The 19,556-nt window shown below is 41.3% G+C and overlaps 2 protein-coding genes across 2 annotated transcripts in view; one reads left to right on the top strand and one right to left on the bottom strand.

The window, feature by feature from the left end:
- Positions 1-11,877, bottom strand: part of cobl (cordon-bleu WH2 repeat protein) — a 50,971-nt gene extending 39,094 nt beyond the window's left edge. The window contains exons 1-2 of the mRNA XM_083889786.1: positions 11,785-11,877; positions 11,357-11,495 (exon numbers count right to left, since the gene is read on the bottom strand). Of these exons, the coding sequence (XP_083745912.1) occupies positions 11,357-11,385 (29 nt within the window). The 5' untranslated portion in view covers positions 11,386-11,495; positions 11,785-11,877. The remainder of the gene's footprint in view (positions 1-11,356; positions 11,496-11,784) is intronic.
- Positions 11,878-14,932: 3,055 nt separating this feature from the next.
- LOC310934496 (C-C chemokine receptor type 3-like) lies at positions 14,933-18,677 on the top strand (the record flags this gene model as incomplete). Its single annotated transcript, XM_083898231.1, has 3 exons — positions 14,933-14,939; positions 16,376-16,537; positions 17,770-18,677. The coding sequence occupies 3 exons, from the start codon at positions 14,933-14,935 to the stop codon at positions 18,675-18,677; spliced, it is 1,077 nt and encodes a 358-aa protein (XP_083754357.1).
- Positions 18,678-19,556: the final 879 nt, after the last annotated feature.

Here is a 19,556-nt window from a genome sequence, read left to right as displayed (position 1 = left end):
AGTAACACTAGCAGCTGCTACTAACTAGGAAGTTTGACGTATCTTTCATATCAGCCTTGTCTGCAAAACTGACCCGCAGGTCAGCAAAATAACACAATATCTGTACACACTGTATGTATAAGTGATCATAAACTATTAAACACTAAACGCTCAAAGCCTACACTGTACACAGCAGTCCTATTTTTCTGTCTGAGAGCGAGCCTCTTTAACAGATTAGTCTCAGTGTCTGAATGTGTGTGCACATTTGTGAGCAGGCCCCCTACGGCCCCTCTGACCGAATTACAACCAATGCTCGCTCCCGATCACCGCACCAAGTATAATAAATCATGCCTTCATGTGTGAGCGTGACTGAGGATAATGTGTGAATGTAGCATCTGCGTAAAACAGATTAAATGTTTTCTTAAAATAGGAGAGGAATGACAAGAAAAGGCACAGACATTCAAACACAAAAGGATGAAAAACTGATTTTTGTACTGTGTCAGTATCTAAACGTAAAATGTGTACAAGTGTCTAAGAGTCATTGAATAAGTAAGTGAGTTAAATTATACAACGCTGATGTGACACAGGATTATTTATTTTATTTTTTTCATGGGGAAAGAAGTAAATTTCAAGTGCTTATTCCAGCCATGGAAACAAATATGTTAAGTTTCCGTTGTGGAAAACTAAGGGAATAGAGAGAACAGAGCTCTGCAGCAACACCCAAGTGGCCTGTTCTGAGATGAAAATCATGTTTTACTATCCAATACTGTAGAACTTTCTAGCAATTGCCCAGCGCGTACAGTGCGAAATCAAAGGAATATTGTCATCAAAGCAGTCGTCATCAAAGCTTTGATGACCAAAGTGCTTCTTGTATGTAGCAAATCCTTTATTTGTTTGTCACCATCTGTAAATGATCATCAGAACCTGTATGATTTGCCGGTTTACAACCTATTAAGTAGTGTATTAAGTTGTGTTTAGAATAAAACCCCTTAAAGACACTCGAGTTGTCCGTCATACTTGTTCTGGTCGCCCTTTCCAGAGGGTAGTTTATTGAGCTGTAAGGAGCAGCTGGTAAAAAACTGGACAGTTGTAAACCGCTGTCGGGATCGTTGTCGAAGAACACGGTGCCGAGCGGAGAGCACCCGTCGTTGGAGAACAGCGCCGGGACCCCAAAAGACGTCACCACAACGAGCGAGCCAAAGCTGAGGGCCAACGGGGCTGTTAAAGGGCAAAATTTGCCACTACAACAGAGGAGCCGAGGGCAAGAGCTAACGGGGCTGTTAAGGGACGCAAGAAATACTGTAGCAGAGAGTAAAGTGGAGCCGTGTGGACTGCCGGTAAAAAGACCAACAGCCACTTGAGAGGCCACCAAAGTCAACGCTGAGCCGCTGAAAAGGACTAGCAGCTAGTTGCTGACGCTGCTGAGACGTGTCGTCGTGGGCCGAGAACTCGACATCTCAAGGTGAGAAAGTATCGCCAACACAACACCACACCACACGCTACGCCGCTGGCTGCGGGCGTTTCATCACTCAACACTACTAGCTTTGATCCCTTCAATCAGGCATTACCTTCCTGAAGTGAATTAGGAATTGAGATAGAAGTAAAATGGCCGAAGACAAGCCAGGATTGGAAATTCTGGAGCAAGGGTGGTCCAGTGCACAGCGCACCCTTGTGACACATATGTACAAGCTCAATGCCACGGCTAGCGTACAGAAAGAACATGACTCCATGAAAGTTAGAGCAATACTGGACGCTGATTATGAGAAGTTCCTTGAAATCAGCCAACATTATATCGCAGCACTGGAGGGAATGGAGCATTCGACAGATGAAGACGAGTATGGGAAGCGACGGTGCGACACTCAGGCAAAGAGAGACGCCACCATGCACGAGTACCACACCACGGTTGAAATGCTATGGTTCACACAAGCAGAACCGGGCATAGACAACCTTGTAACAAGGTTTAGGTCGGCCCTCGATCGGGCTGAAGCACTCGGTAGGGAAAGGAATGATGTAGTGTCGTTGGTGCAGCAGGAGATCGAAAGTGGGAAACTCGACTTAAAACTCGCCAAACTCAGAGACGCCCTGAGTGGTTGGGCAGGTTATCGTCCGCACGGGTATGATAAATGGAACCTCTTCCTGTCGTTGGAGGAAGACAAGGAGGACCTGATAAGTGAGTGGACATGCCGGCGGAAACTCCAACGGGAGGCCCCCGTCAGCTCTGCCCCGCCCCTTCACGATGAAAGCACTGAAGATAACCCCCGCAGCTACCCCCCACAGCCTCAACAACGATCGACCGCCTTCGTCGACTTCAGTACAGGACCAGATACCACACTCTTCTTGCCGCCTCAACGCCAATTACAACCGACCACTCCCGTCGACCCCAGCACAGGGCGAGACCCTGCGTTTCACTCACCCCCACAACCCCAGTGGACCCCAAATTTCACCCCGCCTCCAATCCTTACCAGTACACCGAGGCCGCCAAGGCCAGGGGACGGAGAACTGTCCCTTCACCATCCTCCACAGGGATGTCAGGCGGCTGGTAATCCTACTACCAGTGGAGGAGCAGAAATAAACAGTCCCCACCACGTGGTGTTCCTAGGTCGCCCTCACCACGTGGTGTGTTTCGGTTAAGGATCAAGACCCCCCTCCACCAGTCGGTGGGGTGTTTCGGTCAAGGATCAAGACCCCCCCTCCACCAGCCGGTGGGGTGTTTCGGTCATGGTCAAGACCCCCCCTCCACTAGTTGGTGGAGTGTTTCGGTAAAGGACACCATGAGGACATTAATTAAATGTAATCAATACGTGTCAGTATGCATGTTGTCTACGAAGCAAACCTTTAATTATGCGAATCCCGTGAAATGTGTAGTGCGTCGATGTAGATAGTGACTTGACTTTGTGTACTTCGGGCAGATGTTACGCCTGCTTAAGTCTTATTAGCATTGTCGTAATCTTTACAAATGTTTGGGTGAGTTGCTGTGGCTTACTTGGGTTCAAGGACCAGGAAGCCAAGTGGGAGGTGTAGAACTTTCTAGCAATTGCCCAGCGTGTACAGTGCGAAATCAAAGGAATATTGTCATCAAAGCAGTCGTCATCAAAGCTTTGATGACCAAAGTGCTTCTTGTATGTAGCAAATCCTTTATTTGTTTGTCACCATCTGTAAATGATCATCAGAACCTGTATGATTTGCCGGTTTACAACCTATTAAGTAGTGTATTAAGTTGTGTTTAGAATAAAACCCCTTAAAGACACTCGAGTTGTCCGCCATACTTGTTCTGGTCGCCCTTTCCAGAGGGTAGTTTATTGAGCTGTAAGGAGCAGCTGGTAAAAAACTGGACAAATACCTTTCTTTATTCATAACAGCAGAGAAACAAGAACAGTTTCACTGACTGACCTGACCTCTTGAAGGAATACATCTATGATTTAAGGCAGTTACGTACTGAAACAGACATTATATAGTGTATAGAAAGACAGCCAGACGTGTCCTAAGGCAGATACATCCCTTCAGTATTATACAATAGGCTTACTGAAACAATGAGTTCCTATTCCATAATGAATACAACCAACTGGGAATGTAGCAAATTAATTAGACAAAAACACGCTGCTGAGTCCAAATGACCTACATTCACTGTGATGCCTGTTGTGCTTTCTGAGAGTATAAACAGTGGATGAAACCAAAGCTCTTAGGCTTTTCATAAAAGAAATGCCACTTGTTTGGTAGAATAACAGAACACGAACATGATAGGACATTCACTGCAAAGCCTCTCTTTTAGTTAAGTTAGTAAATAAAATAACTTAAAGGCGCCATATGTAAGAATGTGGCCAAAAACAGTTACTACACTCAAATTCAAAATACAGAGGTCTCTTAGGTTTCGTTTTCTCCGCCATTGTAGCTCAGACGTAACTGGAAACCCGCAACTGACTGCAATGATTGGTAGACGGCGGTAGGTGGCGCCACATGCCCAAACATGACTTCAAAACATAATCTAATTTGCGGTCTGCAAAAGATCTTTATTAATGTGAATATTTTAGCTGTACTGTTGTTGCTGAGTTCAGTATGTTATATGAATATTATTCCTCTGTGACATATTAGGAGGATTTTATGGCCAGTTGCTTTACTGACCATTACATAATGCACCTTTAGCCAACTCAGCACACACATAACTACCTATACAGATCCTGCCTCTCAAGCCGAATTGGTGCCCGCAATGTAATCAAGATGAGTGTGTGAATTCATTCAATTTGAAGAAACACAATGGTGTTTTTAGTTCTACTCACTAATCTTTTGACTCCTGTCTGTTGCTCAGTGACTGTTTAGGAATAAAGCTACTGCTCAGTTGGGAGGGGTTGACGACTAATTGCTAGGTCGATGGTTTGACTGCAACAACAGTGAGTAAAATCTTCTCCGGGAACCCTGAGTACTAAATATCAATAAATCACTGAATCTAGAAGTTAACAACCGTTATAAATAGCATTACAAATATAATTTACCCTGCAATCAATTTAAAGCAATACGAGTATAATTCTGGTATGTTATATAATGAGTCATAGTATAATGATCATAGACTTGGAACTTGGAATAATTGCTGGGAGACACATCAGAGTACAAACATCTAACAAAGCATCACATCAAGAGCACACTCAGCCACTTATATGTGAAGAGTCACCCATGTACATTAGATCCTCAGTCATCTGTGTGCAGACTTGAATTTCCCCTCATGTTGTTGAATGATACACATCCTGGTCCTCCTCGGGGCCACTCCCCTATCACACACACACTCTGTCCTGCTGGCCAACATACCCCTTGGGTGTCATGGTGTCCCCATGGCAACCAATATTTACACCACTTGACTGCAGAAGAGTGCAGACCTCAGTTAGGTAGCAGCTGTGGACATAGCACTCGTGCACATGAAGGGCAAGTGACCACAAGAAAAAGAAACAAACGCAAATGGACACAAGCAAAAGAATAATTACAGAGTTTTTGAAGTGATTATAGGAGATGTAGTAACTCACCAGTTAAGCATTTAATTGCAGTTGCCAGGCAGACAAAAACCAAGTAATTCAGCATATGCCTATATATGTTATATTTTGCGACCTAATCTGGCTCACTGATAAGGTCAGTACAGAGGAGGTCCAACACCTGACCACAACATCCAGGTAAAAAAAGAAAAGAAAATGCACAATATCAAAGTAGACGAAGAAGATGATTAATTTGTTTCATGCACAAGTGAATCAAACATGAACAGGATTTAGGGATTAACATTTAATACGTGTCAATACAAGCACTGTGCATCAATGGAAATGGCAACGTGCACAAGTTCCACATGTAACCACTGACTTGAATCACACATATCATTCTACGCAACTGTTGCCATACAGTGAAATGGTAACAAATGCCAGCAACATCTCTGAAGTAATCAAGTTTAAGCTTTGCACAATCGGTTTCACAGGGGTGAGAGAAACAGTAATAACCCATGGGAAATACAAAGACAACACCACACCTCAGGTGCTAAATGAATTGTTGCTCATTTGGGATCAATTATGTTGCTTACATGCTTTATACCTATTTAAAGTGTTCTCCTTCAGGATGTATAGCTGAGACTTAAGATTGAGTGAGCAACTGGTGATCCAGGAGTATCAGTGTCACACCTGTGTAAAGTAGAGAAATCCACTTCCTGTAATAGCACGCCACCTTAGTCACCCTCGCCTCCCGTCTTCTGCGCTCCTCTATTTAACCGCATATTGTGTCACTTATATCCAGTGACACACAGACACGTTGTTATCTGTTCAAACTAAGACACATATTCCAGAACAACAATAGAAAGCCAGAGATACAAATAAATTACACTACTGTCTGAACTGGAAAAAATATATCAGTCTCCTCATTAGACATCAAATTTGAAAAGACGTGACCGACACTTCTGTAAGTGTTTCTGTCAAAGCATTCATCCTTTAATATACACATTACACTTCCTTAAAGGGACACTGTGTATTATTTATGGGTTTATATAACCCAAAATCCACTTTTGTATACATATTATGTGCTCCTGCATTGTCTAGTCGCTGTATAATATTCTTTGTTTCATTTTCGTAGTGTTTCAAAAAGTCATGTAAAATAACATGGTCGCGGGCCGCTAAAGCATTGCCACGACGCCATGTTTCTACGGGAGCCTGTATATACAAACGCAAGAGAACAAATCAAGCGTCGCTTTACTTGTAGCGGAAGCCCCGCCTCCACTCTCTCCGCTTCGTCTGCTACGGCGGCAGGAGCTCGCCCTCTCCCTCGCCTCACGAACCTCATCTGCTGACACGGAGAAAGATGACGAGGACGACATTTGACTGGCTGAGGATACCGTAGCCCTCAGGGAAGGGAGGGGGTGAGCAGAGGAGCAGTTCTTTGTTGTTAATTTCAGCCTCTCCTCTAGATGGCACTAGATGGTTTTTTTTAAACCGTACACTGCCTCCAGCATACATACAGCTCCTGGGTGGCCAACAGGCTCCCAACGGAGGGAGGATAGAGGGGTAAAAATAGGGAAAGAGGGAGTCATGAGGGTGGCACAAACCTCCAAAAGAAATGGAGCAGCAGGATGGGAATGGGAGGGATTCAACATTAGAGAAGAAAGGAAGGAGATGGAATGTAAAAGCAAAACGACAGGAAATAACAATTAGTCTGTTCTCAATTAACTAAACTGCTTGTTCAATTAGCTCCTGCTGGAGAGACAAGGAGATAAACACATACATTTCATTGTTGGTTTTTATAAGACAGTCACAGCTTAGAGGACCACCCAGGACCATTGTTTGTTTGTTTTCTTAATAAAATAGAAAAGGGCAAGGGGAAATGAATAGTTCTAATGAGGTTTTCAGTCACTATTGCTATAGTGAAAACAGGATAAAAAAAAATAAACAGTAAGTTTTAAAGAGAAAGAAAAATACTTAAGAGTGAGAACATTTAATTGCCATCACTGTTGGCAGCCTGTGCTTCTAAATGACTAATATATTGACACAAAACAGTTATAATGCGTTTTTTATTTGATCAAAGAACCTGGCAGTTTTGAAAACGTGCTTTAATATTCCCAACATGTGAACATGAAAATGACTTCTCTCCCATCTCGGTCTTATCGGCTGATAGTGTTGCTTTGGCTATGTCAGCTGGGGTGAGCCGAGTCTGTCTCATCTGTACACAGTACACTCACTCACATACAGTCTGTCCGTCTGTCTTCTACTCTGACAAACCCGCATACCATCGGTGACTAACATATGAGCGCAGGCCTCCAGAAATAAATCTGAGCAGCTGCATAATACAGACAGATACAGTCTACTGTAGATTCTTGACACAGGCAAGTTGTGTTAAAGTTGTCTGCTGGTGGGGTTTTTACCTTTGGGGCAGAGGGTGTAAAACAGCAGAAAATGTTGGATAATGTAAGACGCACAATCATCTATGAATACAACCGCTTGGTTATGGAATCAACCATTTCATTCCACATGTTAATTATGGTCACATAGACCAAAACTGGTACTAGCTTTATCACACTGTATGAGGTGTTGAGGTCTTGTAAATTTCCCCACTGCGGGACGAATAAAGGACTTCTTATCTTAAATACATTAAATGGCCAAAGGTTATACTGTATACTGGAGTTCTTACATGCTCGGTCAGTGTGTGCCAGTCTGTGAAACTATGTATCCACACCCTCTCTATTTAAAACACGACAGTCTGTGAAATAGATGCAGATATTACTAAACACATAGCGCGCCACTGCCAACATCCCAGCCTCAAATGCTCTCTCTCTCCTCTCAAATTTCATACTGGTTAAATTTAACCCATCATAAAAAAAATAACCATAACTATCCAGATGTGACCACATACACAAACATTTTCCTCTTTGCTACAAGTACATTTGGTACAGCCTTTCACTCAAAAAGAACAACCGGGAGCTCCCTTAGTCAGCAGTGCCGCTAAACCACATGAACCTCATACGTATAAATAGAGTAGATTTTGTGGAAGGTGTGAGTGGGTTGAGGAGGATGTGTCTGTCTGACACCAGCAGGGAAAAAAACACATCATTAAGGGTTAACATTATCTTACAGTACCTACTCTATGTAAGAGTATTTTAAGACAGCAAATGGACCGACACACATGGCAGATACTACGCGAAAGATGGGGGCTGACATTTTAGTCCAGTGGGCACGGCTTCAAAACTGATGAGCAACTAGCAAAGTTGGTTGATCTCTTTCCAGACACACTGCTCACGTGTGCACACAGACGTCCATGCACACACATGCATGGACATTCAGTAGCCAATAATTATCTCTGGGTGTGTGCTGAGGTTAAACAGACAGTTATTTGTAATTCCATACTGTATTTATCTGTAAAAATCTTTCCACCCCGTCTTCATGAGGGGTGTGTATTAAAACTGAACAGACAAAGAAACAAGGCGAACACTAACAACTGATGCACTCAAAATGAAACACATGGCCTACCAGCAGTGAGGCAGATGGCAACAAAACACTCCAGATGTTGTGCTTGGGAAGGCTTGATTATTTTCTTATCTGTGGCCCTTCACAGGGAACTTTGGGGCAACATCAAGACATAAGATGTGCATCAAGCCCTTTAAGCCCTGATGATAAATGGCAGCAAATGTGTCCATCAAAGCAAGGGTGTGGGACTGAACCATGTGACAACAGTAAAACTCTCAAGGTTTTGACATCACACATGATTGTGTCTCCAGAAAAGAAAGGCCAAACAAGTGCTCATTAAACCTAACCAGCTCTGCAAAACACATAAAAGTAAAAGAAAAAAAAACACAAGTCAGAGCTGTTCTTGAAAATGCAGTAAACATATGTTTCCTTCCTTACATTTATTGCTTCCTGACTGATTCTATGAGAGTGGATAACACAAGTATCAACAACAGTTAATGTAGTTTTATGAGCTGTGTGTTTCATTAGAGGTGGGTTATGTAGTAAAGTAGCTACTCCAGGTGTGATGACGATAGAGAGATCCCAGCACAAAGAAAGTTGTCATGGTAATTTATATGGACAGAAAAGTCACACACTGACTGGATAAAAAAGCTCATGTGGCTCCACTGCCATTGCCACTGCCAGCTGCCCCTTTGACCAGTCCACTTGGTAATTTAGCCAAAAAGGGTCTTGAGTGTCTGAAATAGCGGCGTTTAAGAGAAACTGCCTGAGGTGACCTTTGCTTGAAACTTTAATTCAGCTCATCGACACTCTCCTGAGCAGTGTCACACCCTACTCATGTTGCCACTGAAGAACATCCGAGTTTTAATGGATCTCCGCTCCACACTGCTGTTGAGCCTTTAACCACACACAAAGTAGTAAAGGAGTAGCTTCAAGCTTCCTGAAAAGCCAGCACGTGAGCGATAAAATGTGGAAGCCCTCGACAGTTGCAGCAGGACACAATAGTAATTATAATAAATATAATAATTTGCACTCAGAACTGATGTGTCTAGTACACTGATCTTGCCATAATTAACATCCGCACAGCATATAATTATGTTGATGAAGGGTCAGACCAGGTCAATGAGATACTAATACTATATAATATTTGCTTGATACAAATTCCACACCTGTCTATTGAAACTGCTTAAAAGGTTTTAGTGTCTTTACTACATAACAAATCTACTGAAAACTAGCACAATTTTATTAAGTATTTTAACCCCATCATCATTACAGACATACAGAGGTTAACAAGACACTCCAACTTAGGTGTGAATGTGAGAGTGAATGGTTTTTTCTGTGTGTTTGCCCTGAGATGGACTGGTGGCCTGTCCAGCGATCAGCTGGGATTGGCTCCCAATAATATCAAAGCATATCATTTATTTGCTCAAGACAGTTTTTTTTCCATAGTAGACATTCTTTCTTTTGTGTGTCAGGAAAAGGAGGCATTAACATTAACAGTGAATTGTCACAGTGAGCCAGCAAACTCAAAAAGTGGTACAGCTAACTGCATCTCAATCTTCATTCAACTTACTAATTACACTAGTTGTTTTATAACAGTACTATATAATAATTAGGTGGCCGTACGAGCAAGACATTGGCTCAGCTAGTGTGATACAAACACCAAGGGAAGTCCTTATAACAGCCAGCCACGCATCAACAGCGAACAGCACCCACAGTGCTGTTGTTGTTGTTCCACCAGCAAAAAGGTCTAGTCACTTTGTCTCCTCTAGCAACCAACTTTTGCATTATGCTCTACACCATTCAGGCCCAGTGGCAAAATGTGACAATGTGACAGTAAATGCAGAGCAAACCGGTGTGGCTGCTGGAAATCTCTCTGTTGCCAGCACTGACAATGGATGTCTGACATACTGTAGAGACAGAATGATATGAACATTTCATGTACTTTCATGCACTCCAAAATAAATCAATAGGACTGCATTCTGGTAAGCTAGACAGCAATTTTCCAGTCATTCAAGTAAAACATGAACAATTTTCACCATCACTATCTACTATCTACCACTTGACAATTTTGACAATAGACTTTTGCCACAGTCAACTTACTGTGAGTGTTTTTTATCGTAAATGCAGCATCATCATCCTGTCTCTTCTCTCACATTAGCTGGTCTCCAATAAAATACATACATTTTTTCTGTCACTCACAGGAAACAATTATGTTTTTCTCCATTCACGATTATCACAATAATAGATAATATCCGATTTTGTCCCATTACAAATGTTCATAATAAGTATTTTCGTCAACAAATAAAAACTGAACCTCATACATTATGGTATTTTAACGTCTAAAACTGAGGTTTCAAACTTGTGGCCCGTGGGCCTCAAGCGGCCCCCCAATCAATTCCATGTGGCCAACCAGTTAATATCAAGTTATACAGACTTATTTCTGTATGTTTATTTATATATATATATATATGAATATTAAATGAATATTATATATTTTTTATTTTATTTTTTATATAATAATATAAAAATATATATATTGCAGCATAAAAAAGTTTACATTGTGAAACTATTTATCGTTCCGTGTCAAAACAAACACCTTTTTCTCAAAAAGTTTGACTTTTTTTCACTTGACCTGCCCTCCACTGACCACTCAGTGACCTCCAGGTCATTAGCGTTTGAGACCCATGGTCTAAAACATTAATTAACGTGAACAAACACAGTCACAAACATGTCGAGTAACTCCAAAATACTACAAAAAAGATAGTAAAACAGAGAAACTTGAGTGCTGAACAACCTTAAAAATCACTGTCAGCGTCTGATTTTACTTGACATGAAACTAAATGAAACACTACATTTACGTTAATTAGTAGCTGAGCAACTTCACAATTGTCCGGAGAGTTCGTTGTAAGTTTAGAACACCGTCAGAGAAGCAATACAATCGTTTCTGTCCTTTAATTTCTTACCCGAACGACGGTTTTGCGGAGTCAGTCATTGTTGTGTTGTACAGTATTAACGGTTTTCTCTCGAACCGGGCTCCCAGAGATCCACAGTTGCTCTTTTAGACCAGACTGATATCCATATTCAGCTCTCTTTTTTTTCCACCTGCGAGTTAACACATCGACACAGTGTTAGTTTTCCGTCTGTGTCGTCGAGTTTTCCAGCAGCTCGACGCCTCTACAACAGCTCGTTTTTAAAAGAAGAGTGGAAGAACTTTGTATTCTAAAAGACAAGTCCAACAAGTGACAGTGCGCACATATGAGGTGACAGTTCAGAGTGACCTGTAGCACAAACACCGCACAGCTTGTCCACCAAAGCTACGACACAACAACAACAACAATAATAATACTAATACTAATAAACACTCAGTTCAGTGTAAGAAAGTAAAACTTACTTTACTCAAAAGCACTTTCGCTGGCTCATCCTGGTGGACGGAGTTCCTTGTCAAATCCACTTGATATAATCTCCGTCTCCTCACAGGATGATTTTGCTTTGAGTACTGTCAAACCGCCGAGAGTAAAATAAGTACAACTTCCTCTTTAGCCTTTCAAAATAAAAGGTCGTTCCCTAACACGCACGATGAAGTTGTTCACATTACATTGTTCTCTCTCCACACATCCATACCCATAATCTTGTAAATTCTTTCAATACTATAAATAAATGTTTACGGGTATCTATAAAATATATAATATATGTATTATTATACATATTATGTAGTACTTGTGGGACTATTACAGTGTTAGGAGATTTGACAGCAATAACTGACAGTTGGGGTGCGGAGGCATCTTGTGTCAGCAAAAAAGCTCTGATTATGTCCACATACTGGTCACTGACTTCCCTATTTAACGTATCCCGGTAAATTCCACATCCTTTTCAGGATTTTAACATCTTTTTCTTAATTTTCTTTCTCCCAACTACGCTTCTTCTCCTCGTTCACTTGATGTTTGTTTACATTCACGAAGCAATCAACATGGCCGCCACGTCCCAGAATGCAACGCGGTGACCGAGCCCTATTCTGATTAATTATAATTTCCCAAACCATCAAATCAAATTCATGACTTGGGAGTCTTTAATTGCAGTACAGGACAACACACCGACGTGTAGCACGATGCTATTTCAGTCAAAATCAGTGTGTGCTGAAGTCTCCAACATGTCAAAAGAAAGTTTGCCAATTGCCACTTTATCTCGCCATCAGGCAGCTTTTTAAGTTTGTGAACAACTTACACTCCTCACAACAAAGTCAGTCAAATCAGTGATTTAAAAATCACAGCAGCACAGAGAAGTTGTTGATTATTTATGTCTTTGTTTGATATCCTGGATTTATTAGAAGTGACACAGCTCTTTTGCTAGCTAAACACGCTCAATGGACAACGGCACCTGTGCACCGATGTTATTTGGTGAGCCTTTAGCATGTGTCCCCCATTGGCGGCCATGTTTTAACTGTCGACAGGCGTCCTTGTCCTTGCTAGTTCCAAAAGGACTGCGTCAATAAAATCAGTGCTGACAATTAATGAGTCCGTGCCTCTTACAAACACGCTCCGAAAACGTGAAAACGGTAACGTGCCGTGTTCCGGCCGTCTGTATGTAATTCCTCCACTTTATTTACAATTCTTCATCCACACACACACCTATAGCTACTTCCTGTCTGTGCGTCCCCTTATATGCTCCCTACTCCTCGACAGGTAAACGTCTGCTCTCGCTCCAAAAATCTACCCCTATATGACGCCATGTTACACCGAAAATCCATTCTTTAATGTGGAAGGCAGTGGTCCAAGGTTTTCGGTGTTTTCTGCTGCGTCTTGCTAACTTGACACAGTGACACACAGGTTCCCTCCAGCCCGCCTCCGCCAGCAGATCCCACGTCAATCATCCTCAGTGGGAATTCAGTGCGCGCCAGCTGGAGAGCGCGAGCGCGGCTGCTTCACAACCACAACACAGAGCCTCCAGCACTAATACACACAAACACTGTGGTCAAATGAAGTGATATACAAACAAAAAAACCGGTAACCTGTTATTAGTAGTAGTTGTATTATTGTTATTATTATCAAAGAGTAGTATGATAGTGATTATTCGCTGCTACATGTTAAACAACATACACAACGCCTCATAAAAATTCAACGAAGAGGATTCAAATCTTTCCTCCCAGCATGCTTTGTGCCATTTCATCAATGCACCGCCTCCCTCCTGCACAAGTGCAGTATCACTCTCTGCCACAAGATGTCGCTCATAAACCACACGAAATATGCATTCTGCTGCCCCCACGCCTGTCTCCTCTGTACACCTAACACACACGAGACTAACACATGAATAAACAAATAATATAAACAATATATTAGAAAATACTTACTTGCATAGTAATGAATAATTGTAAAGAGTAATTTACAAAGTAATACATATAGAAAATTGTAAAACTGTTACATTACAGATCATTACATTTGATAAGGCTGAGCCTCCACGCACTCTCTCTTTTTTATATGATAAGAATTGTTCATTTGCTGAGCAACGTGAGGAACCCATTGGTAGATTTTTATTGACATAAAATGTCATATATATGTATTTTTTCATTTCTTTGTGGTAATTTGGCGCCCCCCTGCAGTAGATAGCGCCCTAGGCGACTGCCTGTATGGCCCATGCCGAGAGCTGTTCTGGGTACCAATAATGTTCTGAGGTTAGATATGTGTCACCATATTCTATAATGAATGGGCATCTTTCAAATCGAAGGTTGTGGGTTTGATTACCGGCTCAGATAGTCTGCATGCCGATGTGTCACTGGCAACGTGGGAATGAGTATGATAGATGAGTGAACGGTAAAACTGTAGTGAGTAAAGCATCTTTGAATGGTCATCAAGACTAGAAGCAGTATATAAAATAAAAAGGCCATTTATCAGGCATTTGCAGAGCGTGATAACAAACTGACAATTTGAATAAGGTGTGTTGGAGCAGGGCAACATCTAAAACGTGCAGGGCAGGACAGGGCCCCCCCGTGGACCAGGATCAAGATGAAACAAACTTGCCAATCCTGAAACTGAATTAAATAAAAAAGAAAAGAAAACATGACAGCGCACATGGAACTTGCACAAATGTATTTTCTTTTGGCAGAATTTGAAAATAAAAGTTTTTACAATCACCTGACTGTATTAGTTAAACAACATTAGTAAAAAAACATGCGTAGGAAACATTATGTTGAAATCTGCAAACATGCTATCACAGACAGACAGATATTGGTTTTACATCAACAAAGCTATTTGTTGATCACCTTTTTTGTGATCATGTGAGTGTGTTGTGACAGATGTTTTGTGTTTTACACTTGTAAGGTGTGAACTGTGGGTTGCTGATAAGATCTTTCAGTCCCACTTGGGGCCAAACAGGAAATGGCACGTCATCTGCATTTCTGCTTCTTTGCTTATCATTAGTGGACTTCTAACTTTTGTCAGTGATGATTTAGGTTCACTGATCATTTTGGGACGTAACATCCAGACAGACAGAAGGGAAAAGAAGCTTGGTGATTACCTGACAGGAAAAGACTCTGCTGAAATCTGACCATGACAGGTAACTGTGTTTTTACTAACTAAATAACTGACTGTCTTTGTAGTCTTGTTGAAATAATTATATCTGAATATATCTGAAAACTGCATGATGCACGAGAAACATAATATTGTTATACCTTTCAGTTTAACAAAAAATACTGAAAATACACTGTGCATCTTCTCTTTTTTCTGCATTTCTAATCAGATATTTATTGAACATAGATTATTTATTGATAGTCTCTATCACGCTTTCTTTGAAATCGTTCTTTATACCATATTTTATTTACCATATAAAGACACAATTGATTATCTTATTGTTACAGCCTTGTAAGTGTGTAATAGTGGTGACAACTATGACTACACTATATTTTACTAGTGAAGAGAAGCACATCGAAAAACCACAATGACTTGACAAACAGTGAGTTGAAATCAAAAACACACGTTTTTGCATAGTAAATAAACAAATAATAAGGAATAATAATTATAAATTACATTTCCTAATTATTTAATTCATAAATTACCTTCACTCTTCACACTTAAATCAAGTGTTAATATTGTTTTGTGTTTTGTATCTTCCAAATGTGCAAGGACCTTCAATGGCCACTAGGTAGCATAAAAACTCTTTTTTCTTTCTCCAAGATATCAGCCTTTACACAGAGGCGATTCTAGAGTCTGTAGGGGCCCTAAGCAAAAATTCCTAGGGGCCCCTTCCAACCAGTGTTCATCACCATTATGTATTATATAAAAATGTATGAGTTCAAAATAATGTTTTTTTTCCGAAATGAATGAAATAACATGGAAAAACCTTGTAATTAAAAAGTATGTGAAAATATAAATGTAAAGAACAATAAAATAGTGTAAATAGCTTTTTAAAAAACTATATAAACTTAGTAAAAAAAATACATTACACTGTAAAGAACCCACATTATAAAACAATATAAATATATAGAACAATAAAATACTGTAAATAACTGAAAAACATATATAAATTAAGTAAAAAAAGATGCATTACACTGTAAATAATCCTCTTAATTTTCCAACTTGCAGAACGATAACTTCACAGAGGTTAAAGTGATGTGGGGCCCCTTTAGGGAGGTTTCCCTACTGAGATGTCATTGCGAATCGCCCATTGTTTTTTAAGTGGGACGGGGAGGCGGCTGGTCACTGCACATTTCAGTAAAAACAGCCCTCAGGCTCTGAGTGTCGGGGGCCCCCTATCAACTCGGGGCCCCAAGCAGTTGCCTGCCTTGCCTGCTCACTAACTGCGCCTCTGCCTTTGCATGCAAGTGTTGTGTTTGTGATGTTGATGGCTTTAAAAGAAAGATATATATTGATGCTGGTATCAGCCAATACTGAGTCCCATTAACCTGCACTCACTCGACTGTTTCTACTATTTGAAAATCATAAAGGTTGTTTGTGATGTACACATTGAAATAAGGTAAAATCCTCTGTTTGCAGATACAACAACAAATGCCACGGTCACCACCACAGCATATGACTATTCAGCTTACGATGGAAATGAAGACTTGATCACTCCTTGCAATGAAGTGGATTTAAAGAATTTCGGGATGGTGTTTGTTCCCACTCTGTACAGTTTGGTGTTCATCATAGGCTTTCTAGGTATGTGTGTGTGTGTGTGTGAACTCTTCTTCTGTTACCTATTTCAGGGACATTCTCTAATAAAAGACACTTTTTCCTTATATATATATATTTTTTTTTAAATCAGGGGAAAATGTCTGATCTGAAGAAGTGAATTATTGGGAATAAATGTCCAAATGAATAGAAATCAGTGAGTCCTATGGACATTTGTGTGTGTTTGACACAGAGAGAGGCAGCGATTTTTACATAGTGTCAAATACAGGGGGCAAAATTAACTCAATAATTAATGATCACTTGGAATCCCAATCGGCAAGAGAATCAACGTAGAACTAGAATCACCAGTACTGAAACACAGAGGTGGAAAAAGTACTAAAATATTGTACTCAAGTAAAAGTACCAATACTTTGATGAAATATCACTCAAGTAGAAGTAAAAAGTAGTTCATTTGAAATGAACTTAAAGTAAAAGTTACTTAGTTACTTTGCGTGGGGTGCGAGGGTATTAGAAATATGACAAGGGGTCAGAAATCCAAAACTATTTTGGAGCTCGCGCGACACAGGATATTACATCACTTTTGTCGCGCGCCCTCTATGTTCACGCACCAGTGCTGGTGTTAATCACATCATCATTCGTCTGGTTCTGGTGTATATTTTCCCCCTGTAGGTCTTCATTGTGCTGAATTTTTATTTTTACTCAGTAACAGATAGGATTTATAAAGCAACTAAGTACAATACTTGAGTCAATACGTACTCAAGTAAAATATAAAATCCCGATTTTAAATTGTACTTAAAAAATACAAAATACACAAAAAAAGTATTCAATACAGTGACTTTAGTAAATGTATTTGGTTACGTTCCACCTCTGCTGAAACGACAACGAAGCAGACGAACCAGCAAAGGACACAGACTAAACACATGAGGGAGGCAAGATAAATAAATAAAACAATTTCCCCCCAGGGATTAATAAAGTATTCTGATTCTGAAATGAACACTGGTGAAAACACATCGGGTGGGGAGGGGGGTAGAACCAGAGAAAAAGAGACAAAGAAGAAACTACAAAGTAAAAGCAGTCACACCAAGCAAGAGACACAATGACCAAATCGCCAAAAGATAACCACCAGCAGATACATGCAGAAAGTGTAAACTCAAAACACAACAAAATACGAAGACTTAATCCAAGACAGACTAATAAAAGCTCAGATTAATCATAACAACACGATTGAATGAACAATTTTCCCCCTCTCTTTCCATCAGGGAACAGCCTTGTGGTGTGTGTCCTGGTCGTACACCGCAACCAGACCAACTTGACTGACATCTGCCTTTTCAATCTGGCCCTCTCTGACCTCCTCTTTGTGTTCATGCTGCCTTTCTACTCTCACTACTTTGTGGTGAGTCAGTGGACATTTGGAAGCTTCATGTGCCACCTCATCTCCGGCTGCCACAACGTCGGGTTCTTCAGCAGCATCTTCTTCATGGTTGCCATGACGCTGGACCGCTACGTCGTCATCTTGCACAATCATAGGGTGGCGCGGCACCGCACTCTGAGGGCAGGTGTTATACTGAGCGTGCTTGTCTGGCTACTGAGTGTGTGCGTCTCCCTTCCAAATTTCATCTTCACTAAAATTACAAACGACTATCACGGGCTGGGATGTACCTACAAGCCAGATAACATCGCTTGGAGGTTTTACGGCGTCATAGCCAAAAATATGCTGGGTCTTGTGATTCCCCTGCTGGTGATGGTGGTTTGCTACTCCAGGATCATCCCTACGTTGGTGAACATGAGAAGTGCAAAAAAGCACCGCGTTGTGAAGCTGATCGGCTCCATAGTGGTGCTCTTTTTCGTGTTCTGGGTCCCATACAACGTCTCCTTCATCTTCTGCTTCGTGCACGCCGAGGGCATCACATCTGATTCACAGAGCAGCTGCGAGGTCGACGTGAATATGAAGCGGTCAGTAGCAGTCACCGAAAGCATCGCTTACGCTCACTGCTGCCTGAATCCCATCATCTACGCCTTCGTTGGGCAGAAGTTCATGAAACGAACCGTGCACCTGCTGAGGAAGTGGGTTCCCGGGATTCCCTCCGTGCATTTGTCGGAGAGCTCAGCCAGGAAGAGCTCAGTCATGTCCAGGTCTTCTGATGTCACTCCCATTTCTATCATGTAAATGGAGGCAGAAAGATGCAAAACGCTTCACGGGCCTCACCTCCAATGCTGCCTTGTTATATAAGCTTGGAGTTTGGTCGATTATTTCTTTGTTGTAACAGTGCTTCTTGGCAATAACTCTTATATTCTTAAGCCTGTTTATTACCCTGTTTATTAGGAAAATGCATTTGTGGCTTGAGCAGCAGAGTTGAGTATGTGGGTTCTTCTCTACCAATGCTATACAGCGTATTCTGCTACTGACTCTTGTCTGTTGGAAGAACCATACACAGCCACAACAGCCTGGCATCTCCTCCTCATGCTGGTCACCGAGATAACAACGCTCGCCCCCCCCACAGAGCGGGGTTTACCAGAAACGACCTCCAGAATTTGGGAGTGGAGAGGATGGAATGACCTGCCTGAAGTCTTGACCTCAACCCCTTTGAACACTTGTAGGATCAGGTTGGACGTACTGTTCGTGCCAGAGTGACCAACACAAGCACTTAGCTGACCTGCAGCAAATGCTCATGCAAGAATAGGATGCCATGAGGAGAAGTTACCAGGCTGTTGTGGCTGTGTATGGTTCTTCCAATTACTACTGTGGCCCCAGTTTGTTAAACTAATAAATTGTTATATTTCCAATATGTCCTGTTTCTTCAGACTTCAATCATCCAGTTCAATAAACGACACCAAACGAGGGTCAGCAGCAAAATGAGCTGTTTGGCATTCAGAGAGAACATTTTCATGGGCGCAACCCACATACTCAACTCTGCTGCTCAACCCACACATGCAAATTGTCCTTACACCATTCATTTAAAAGGGAAATAAACAGGCTTTCCCAACGTGTAAGATTTATTGCCAAGAAGCATTGTTACAACAAATAAATAATCAACCGAACACACAT

This window comes from Microchirus variegatus, assembly GCF_963457635.1.
Source record: "Microchirus variegatus genome assembly, chromosome: 1".
Lineage (NCBI taxonomy): Eukaryota > Metazoa > Chordata > Actinopteri > Pleuronectiformes > Soleidae > Microchirus > Microchirus variegatus.
The sequence above is the reverse complement of the archived record's forward strand: the minus strand, read 5'-3'. Positions and strand labels throughout refer to the sequence as shown.